Source organism: Terrapene carolina, unplaced genomic scaffold (genome assembly GCF_002925995.2).
Source record: "Terrapene carolina triunguis isolate 2854851 unplaced genomic scaffold, T_m_triunguis-2.0 Scaffold746, whole genome shotgun sequence".
NCBI lineage: Eukaryota > Metazoa > Chordata > Testudines > Emydidae > Terrapene > Terrapene triunguis.
Genome location: NW_020665097.1, coordinates 2,445,179 through 2,453,513, shown reverse-complemented (window position 1 = coordinate 2,453,513; position 8,335 = coordinate 2,445,179). Strand labels below are relative to the sequence as shown.

The 8,335-nt window shown below is 61.4% G+C and overlaps 1 protein-coding gene across 4 annotated transcripts in view; it reads right to left on the bottom strand.

Annotated features, from left to right (window-relative positions):
• Positions 1-8,335, bottom strand: part of ADGRL1 (adhesion G protein-coupled receptor L1) — a 36,808-nt gene that overhangs the window by 13,757 nt on the left and 14,716 nt on the right. For 2 of the 4 annotated variants that reach the window (XM_029913610.1, XM_029913611.1), the window contains 4 exons: positions 3,736-4,536; positions 2,297-2,611; positions 1,677-1,780; positions 1,155-1,340 (listed from right to left, as the gene is read on the bottom strand). In XM_029913610.1, coding sequence (XP_029769470.1) covers positions 1,155-1,340; positions 1,677-1,780; positions 2,297-2,611; positions 3,736-4,417 — 1,287 coding nt within the window. In that variant the 5' untranslated portion in view covers positions 4,418-4,536. Of the gene's footprint in view, positions 1-1,154; positions 1,341-1,676; positions 1,781-2,296; positions 2,612-3,735; positions 4,893-8,335 lie in introns of those variants that run through there. The other 2 variants (XM_029913609.1, XM_026660297.2) reach the window with 1 other exon arrangement.

Genomic DNA, 8,335 nt, shown 5'->3' with positions numbered 1-8,335 from the left:
TGAGTAACTAGCCAATAACTAGCCGATAACCATTAGGTAACTAACTGATAACCATTGGGTAACTAGCTGATAACTAGAGGCAATGACCATTGGGTAACTAGCTAATGACCACTGAGTAACTAGCCAATAACTAGCCGATAACCATTAGGTAACTAACTGATAACCATTGGGTAACTAGCTGATAACCATTGGGTAACTAGCTGATAACTAGAGGCAATGTCCATTGGGTAACTAGCTAATGACCACTGAGTAACTAGCCAATAACTAGCCAATAACCACTGGCTAACTAGCTAAAATTAGCCAATCTTTGTTCGATAACTAGCCGATGACCACTGGGTAACTAGCTGAGTGCAATGGGGCCTGTCGCCAATTCCAGCTGTGACCCCTGGAGTGAGTGGGGGGCCCAGGCTTTCAAAAGCCAGCCGGCTGCCAGTGGCTGGTGAGAAGAACGACCCCCTGAAGAGAGCGCATCACACTGTGACCCAGCGGGCTGGCCCCCAGCGACGGTGGGACAGCAGATCGTGAAGGAACGGCACCACGTCATGGCGTCGGATTAAGAGTTGTCATCTCGTGATGTGACGCAGTGTCACAAAACCCGTCAGCACATTGTGACATAACGTAGGCGGCTCCAGTAGGAAGCCTCACGTCCCGATGGCATGTGAGGACACTACAGAGGAGCACCCTCCCGTCACGGCACCATGTGATGACATCACAGGTGGGCACCCTCCCGTCACGGAGCCATGTGATGACATCACAAAGACCCCTAACGTCGTCGTAAACCAAGATGACACCATTAAGAAGTCAGGATGATATCAACATACAGAAACGGCCCCGCATGGGGACACTGCAGGGGTTGGCACGGAGGAATAGACCTTTCTCTGTGTGATGGGATGTGAGAGATGCCCTGGCATAGGGGGTGGGGTGGTTCTATAGGGCTCCCCCTTAGTGGGTTAACCACACAGGCCCTGCCAGAGCACCCACAGCCTGGGTGCCCCAGATCTAACCTACATGGACACCTCCCTACAGCCTGTTGCCTGGGTAGCATTATCCTCATTTACAGATGGGGAAACTGAGGCACGGAATGGCGGAAGTGACTCGCCCAAGGTCACCGTCAGTGACAGAACCCAGGAGCCCTGACTCCCAGTCGCCTGCACCTTGTTGTAGTTCTTGCCAGCCGACTCCCTCTCGATGGGGCGCAGCGCCTGCAGCTGGGCGTCCAGGATGTCCAGCAGCTGCTCCATCAGCTTGACGGAGGAGCTGACGTCGCCAGCATAGATGGGTCCCCGCGTGTGCCGCGCCAGCTCGCTGGCAATGTTGGCCGCGTTCTCCCCGCTCTTGATCTGCCGGGACAGGGGGAAGAGACCCTGATCAGCCCCGGGGAGCCGGGTGCCAGGCCCAGTTCTCCCCACACAGGGTAGGAGTGCCCCCTGCCCTGCCCCCACAGGGTACAAGCGACCTGCCGGATCCTGCCCCATAGGGTAGGAACCATGCTCCCCCCAGGCTCTTTGTAGGGAACAAGCCATGCCCTGGGTCCCACTCTGTAGGGTACGGGTGATGCCCCCCAGCTCCCACATAGGGTATGAGTGGTGACCCCCCAAAGCAGAGAGGCGAGTATGGAGGGCACAGTAGGCATGGTGGGCACAGGGAGGGTGGGGGAAAGGCGGGGGCTGCGGTACCTTCTGTGCCACCTGGTTGACCCAGGGGCTGGTGCAGTTGCTGAGGTCGGGGCCACGCGGGTTCCAGATCCCCAGGGCTGGCAGGCACTGGAAGGAGGCGATTCCTGCGGGCAGAGAGAGAGGCGGGAGGCACCGGAGAAGGGGAGAAGGGAGACGGCCGGGGGCCCCTGTCAGCTTAGCCCAGCCCCAGATTCCCCAGTGTAGGCAGGGCCCATCCACACCCCTTAAGGGGTACGTGGGCTTTGGGGGGGCTCTGCTTTGGGGCGGGTGCAGTGCCTGAAGAGGCAGCAGTTCCGCCCTTTGTGTGGCCACGTCACCCTCTAGGGGTCAGGCTGGGAGTTACCATGCAGTTCCCACACCACGGACTCAGCCCCATGCTGCTCAGCTCAGCGAAACAGGGGCAGAGCAGGAGAGAGAACCCAGGAGTCCTGGCTGGCACCCAGACCCTGCTGTAACCACTACAGCCCACTCCCCTCCCAGAGATGGGGAGAGAACCCAGGAGTCCTGGCACCTAGCCCCCCGCTCTACCCACTAGACTCCACTCTCCTTGTCTTCCCTGCTGGTCGGCAGACTCTGAGGGGGGTCAATGCCATCCCGCTGCCCCCCCAGCCGCCAGTTACCTCTGGTGCCCTTGGGGCAGGGCCGCTCCACCAGCATGCCCTGCTGTGTGGCCGGCCACTGGACCCGTCTGACCTCCTTGGGCTCGCAGAAGAGCTCGGGGGAGACGTGCTGGTTGGAGGAGGGGGGCTTGCGGGTGCTGGGGGCAGCGGCCGTGATGGGGTGCAGCTCCATGCCCTTCTGGTTGATGGCGCCGATGGGGTGGGTGGTGAGGGGGGCCCTGCGCACCGTGGTGGTGGCGGCGGGCGAGGCCGTGGTGGTGACCGTGGTGGGCCGCACAGTGGTGGTGGTGCTGAGCGGCGTGGAGGTGACAGGACCTGGGGGCGGGAGGAGGGAGGTTAGAGACCCAGACACCCCATCTATGGCCCTGGGACCCCCCAAGTGCCCCATCCTCCCTACGGCCCTGGGAACCCCCCCCCCCCCCCCCCCCCCCCCCTGGCCCCGAGAACCTCCCTCGTCCCCCCCCCCACCATAGCCCTGGTAACCCCCCGAGTCCCCACACCCTCATGGCCCTGGTAACCTGCCCCCAGTTCCCCCCCCCCATTATGGTCCTGGGAACCCTCTACCCCAGTCCCCCACTCCCGTCCACAGCCCTGGGAACCACCCCCCTTAAGGACCCCATCTCCACTCAGAGCCGTGGGAACCCCCAATCCGGACATCCCCTGGCTCCCTTGACCCTGTGCACATGCCTGGTTCCCCTCCCCCAGACACGATCATGCACAACCCTGAACTCCCCCCTGCCCCCCCCACACCCCATGTCCCCCCTTTGGTTCCCATATGCCCCCTGGTAATCCCACCCGCCCCCCACCTGGACCCCTTCTGCCCGCCCCCGGGCTCCACCCCCTTTTGACCCTTCCAACAGCCCTGCGACCCCCCCCTCCACACACACATGAGACCTTTCCCCCCACCCAGGCCCCTGACACCACACACCCAAGTCCCTGAGACACCCCCCATGAGTCCCTGTGGGCCCCTCCCCATGAGACCCACCCCCCAATGATGATCCACCACAATTTCCCTCCAGACTCCTCTACAGCCTCCTCTGAGCCCCCACAAATCCCACAGAGCCCCCCATGCCACTGACTCCCTTGGAGCCCCCCACAGCCCCCCGAAAACCCTCTCACAGGATCCCCCTGAGACCCTCCACCCCCTGAACTCCACACAGAGCTCGAAGCCCTTCTGAGGCCTCCCAGGAGCCCTCCCCAACCCCCAGACATCTCCATCCAACCCCCCCACTGCTACGAGCCTCCCTCCGAATAGCCCCCAAACCCCCAAGTTCTGAAGGGCTGTGCCCCCTCCCCCACCCGAGGAAAGGAGACATTTGGGTTCCCCCGCTGGTGGGGCCGGGCTGTGACCCCACCATTGGGGGCGGTTCTCCTAGCTCTCTCACAAGCCCTGCCCCCCGAGGGGCTGGCGGTGCCCAGTGGGGGGGGGTCGCGCTCACCCGTGCTGGGGTCGGGGGGCCCGAACTCCAGGGCGTAGCGCACCACGAAGTAGTTGTTCCAGACGTAGAGCTGGTTGTCGCGGGGGTTGTAGTCCACGGAGGAGACGTACTGGTAGGGGTTGGGGAAGGCCAGCGAGACGGGCTCCTCCCGGTTGAGGTTGGTGTTGAAGGCGTAGTCCACGCGGTTGCCGGCGGCCTCGCTGTCGTCGTCCACGTAGACGGAGCGCACCACGTACAGCACCCCGCACACCATGAAGGCGTTGGAGGCCGAGCGCTTGTCGTAGCCCGTCTCCCAGGTACCCTCGAAGCGCAGGGTGTAGGGGTTGAGTTGGCTCACCACCAGGCGCCCGTTGTTGCCCTCGGTGGCGTAGATGACCCACAGCCCGTTCTCGTCCACGGCCAGGTCAATGTCGGTCTTGCCCCCCCAGCGGTAGGGCGAGGTGTCGTGGTAGTTGGCCGTGTTGATCACCGTCTCGCCGCTCTTGATGCGGGTCCGCAGGTCGTACTTGATGATGTTCCGGGTCCGCTCCTTGTTGTAGAAGACGGCCCCGTCGTACACCACGAAGCCCGTGCCGTCCACGCGGTTGGGCAGCCGGTAGGTGGTGGTGTGGCGGGCGCCCACGTAGTCCTCCCACGAGGCGTACTCTGTCAGCGTGTCCGTCCGGTAAGGAATCCACGGCATGACGTAGATCCGGTCGCCGGCTTGCAGTGGGTCTTTGCACCAGGCGCCCGACTGATGCTCTGATTCGTGGGTGGACGTGGCCTCCAGCACCTTCTGTAGGGTCCCCGGGCAAACGAATACTGGGGGGGAGGGAGCAGAGAGGGGAGGGAGATTGGGGCAAGTGGGGAGGGGGGAAGAGGAGGATCAAGAGAGCGAGCAAGCGATAGAACGAGAGACAGAGAGAGAAAGAAAGAGAGAAAAGAGAAGAAAGAATAAATTTGTAACAGGCTGTCGGCTGGAGGAATGAAAATCAACGCTCGGTTCCGAGATCAGCTGCAGTCATGGGTGATTCATCTCTGTTACTGGGCAGAGAGTGCTTGGGGGGGTACTTTTGGGGGGGCGTGGGAAGGCAGGGGGGCATTGTGAAGGACAGGGGATGGGGGGGAACCCAGATCTAAAGAAAGAAAAGAATTTGGAAGGGTGTGGCCTGCCCGATCGCAGCGTAAAGGCAGCGTGGGCACTTGCTCCGGAGAGCGGGGGTCAGCCACCCCAGCTGTCGAGGGACGTGGCATGGGCCGGGCCGGCCCTGCTGGAACCAGGTCTGGTTTCACAGCCAGCCCAAACGCCATGGGGCACGGCCGGGTCCCTGCCACCCTGCATGGGGGGCGACTAATTTACACTGGCGCAAAGGGAGGGTGAAATGTCACAGCGTCAGAAAGGGCTGGGGGGAGGGGCAGACCCTCGACTGGGCAGGATCCCATGGACTCCAATGGAGCGATGAGATCTGGCCCATTTGCCGATGACTGCCCAGGCTGCTCAGAGTCTGGTCCCCGGCTTTGTGATATAGGGTTTCTCGGAGGGACCCCAGATTAGCTCTGGTAAATGAAGAATGCTGGGGAAAAGGCAGGGAGCGATCAGCTGGTGGTTGGAAGGACCCTGCCTAGCTCTTAGCTGATTCTCCCGCCTGGCTGGGAGCCAGGTCAGCACTATAATCTGAATCTTAATAGGTGGGGAAACTGAGGCACGGAGGAGCAAAGTGACTTCCCTCAAAGGGAAGTCAGTGGAAGAGCTGGGGATAGAACCCAGGAGTCCTGACTTCCAGCCCCTCCAATAGGATCCCACTTCCTCGAGGAGGTAGGAATAAAAGCCAGAAATCCTGACGGCCAGCCCCCTATCCTAATCACTAGGCTACACTCCCACAGCATAGAACCCAGGAGTCCTGGCGCCCAGCCCCGCTCTAACCACTAGTCCCCACTCCCCTCTGGTTAACATTCTTCCAGATTCTCCCGCTGTCGCCAGATATTCTTCAGGCGAGAAATCCTGTCCCCTCGGAAGGCGGGATGAGGGGGTAATGGACGAGTCCCACCCCTCTATCCCCTGTTCCTACACACTGATTGGAGTGACACCGATTTGAGGGTGGGGACACACAGTTGGAATGAAAAATAAGCAAAGCAAAAGATCCAACATTTTGCCAATTCAAAAGGAATAGCGGCAGAGCCCCGGTTGGGATCCTGTGTCCAGCAGACGTCTCGCTGGGCGTGGGGGGGCTAAGGGGGTGTCCCATGGCCCTGGGGGGCAGGGAAGGGTTAGTGTAGAGCCCTGCAGAGAGATCCTGCCCCTTGGAAAGATTCTGGGATCAGCAGCTGTGGGGTTAGCAGACGGTGCCGGATTCCCTCCTGGGACGAACAGCTGATGGAAGGAGGACAGAAGATCAAAGCAGTCTGGTCTGCTCCCCACCCCCAGCCCCAGGCCCCCCACGCTCCCACATCTCGCCCCACCCTGGACGTCTCTGGAGTGACCTTAACAGCCAGGTTTGATTCAGATCAGCATGAGTCATGAGAACGGGTGCACATGGGGTGGGGTGGTGAAGGGACAGCCGGGGGAGATGGAGGGCAGGGGGTGGGGTGAGACAGCGAGCAGAACCCCCCTCCCCACCCAGATGGGACCTGGAAGGATCTTGGGTTCCGAGCCAAGAGGAAAAAGTTGTTAGCGAGGAAAATGGAGCAGGGAAGGTGGTGGTGTGGGGGGGACAGGAGCGACCGTCCGCTGGGTGTGTTGGGGCAGCTGGAGAGAGGCTGGGGAAGAAAACAGGGGTGGGGTGGGTTAGCGCTGCAAGGAAAGAAATGAAGCCACGGGCCAGAGCAGAGGATCCACAGCAGAGATCGCAGGTGCCAAATGTGGCGTGATTGGACGCAAACCCCCAGGCGGCCAGAGGGGGAGACAGAGTCAACAGGAGGCGGAGTCAGTAGGAATGGCACCGCCTCCCTTGGGGGTGGGAGTGTGAGGGGGGCTCAAGCACCTTGTCAGGGTGGGACGGCTGGTCCTGGGGGCCTCACGTCACCTCCCCATCTATGCCCAGCCCGTCTCCCATCTGTCTCCCCCAGACAGGGCCCATTTATCCCTCGCCCGCTGCAGACACCACCTTGTGGCGTGGGGGGATGGGGAAAGGGCTGCGGTTGGCAGCCATCCTGGCATCGCCGGGCCTTGGAGGGGCACGATCCAGCGCCAAGCGAATCCTCTGCTCTGGGTTTAGTGCGCAGGATGGGCCGAGTGCCTGTGATGCCAGCAGGCTCCAGTCCAATTGGCTATGCCAAGCCGGGAGCCCTGCGGCCACACGACAGACTCTGGCACGTGTGGCAGGGGGAATCTCCCGGCAATAATTCCATGGCGGGACTAGACTGCCAGCTACATTGCCCCCTGCTGGCCCCTGGAGGAATTAACCCCCTCCTGCCTCCTGGTCACTGCACCTGCTGCCTGGCCCTTGCTGTGGGCGTTTGGACCGATGAGAATCACAACAGAAGCCTTTGGCATGAGGGGACCAGGCGACAGGACCCAGGGAGATCTCTGAACCTCTTGAAGCATGGTCACCCCAGCGCCCCTTCCCACAATGCACCTCTCCCTGGCTTGCTGCAATGCTTCATTACCCACAGCCTTGTGGGTAATAAATAGCCCTTCGCTGGGCACAGGCTCCAGGGAACTCTGCCCTGTGACCTCACGTCTAACGACAGGGGAAAGGACTGAGAGAGGAAGGGACTTGCCCACGGTCACATGGACTCAGTAGCAGTGCTGGGGGTAGAACCCAGGAGTCCTGGCTCCCAGCATCCCCATCTAACCACTTAGACATCACTCCCCTCCCAGAGATAGGCACAGAACCCAGGAGTCCTGGCTCCCAGCCCCTCCCGCTCTAACCACAAAACAGTCTCCCGGAGCGAGGTTAGTGAATGGAGCAGGCGGGCTGGGAATCAGGACCCCTGGGCTCCATACCCGGGTTTGCTGCTTGCCCTGGGGCCAGTCTGTCCATCCATCTCTCCACATTCACCACCCCCCATCTCTCCCTATACACAGGATCTATCTGTCTAGCTCAAGTGATGGACAACCCACCGCAGCCTCTTCGCCATTGAGCCAACGGTTAATTCCCCATCACAGCTAAAAACAAGCCCTGTGTTTCCAGTCTGAATTTCCCCAGCTTCAGCTTCCAGCCGCTGGCTCTCGCTCTGCCTTTGTCGGGGAGACTGACCAGCCCCCTGCTCGCTGCCCGTGGCTGAGTGAGTCACCTCGGCCAAGCTCTCCCATAAGCCTGGAGCTGAAGCTCCTCCACGCTCTCGCCAAGGCAGATTTCCAGCCTCCAGTCGTCCTGGCATCTCTCCCCGCCCCCCCTTCCTCTTTCCAGCGAGGTCCCCGCAACTGGACACGACGCCCATTGTCCGCCCCACCAACGCTGCCCCCAGGGGAATCCACTGCTCAGCTCCTCACTCACTGCTCCCACTTCAGGGGTCACACTGGGCCTGCTAAGCCACAGCACGGCCCGGGGGACTCCCCCGTTCAGAGCCAGCGCTAGATTAAAGGCCCCTGAAGGTCTCAGATCTACCCCTGTACACGCCCCTTTATCCCTATCTCCCTGCCTCTGTACCTACCCCTCTAACCAACCAACCCTACCTA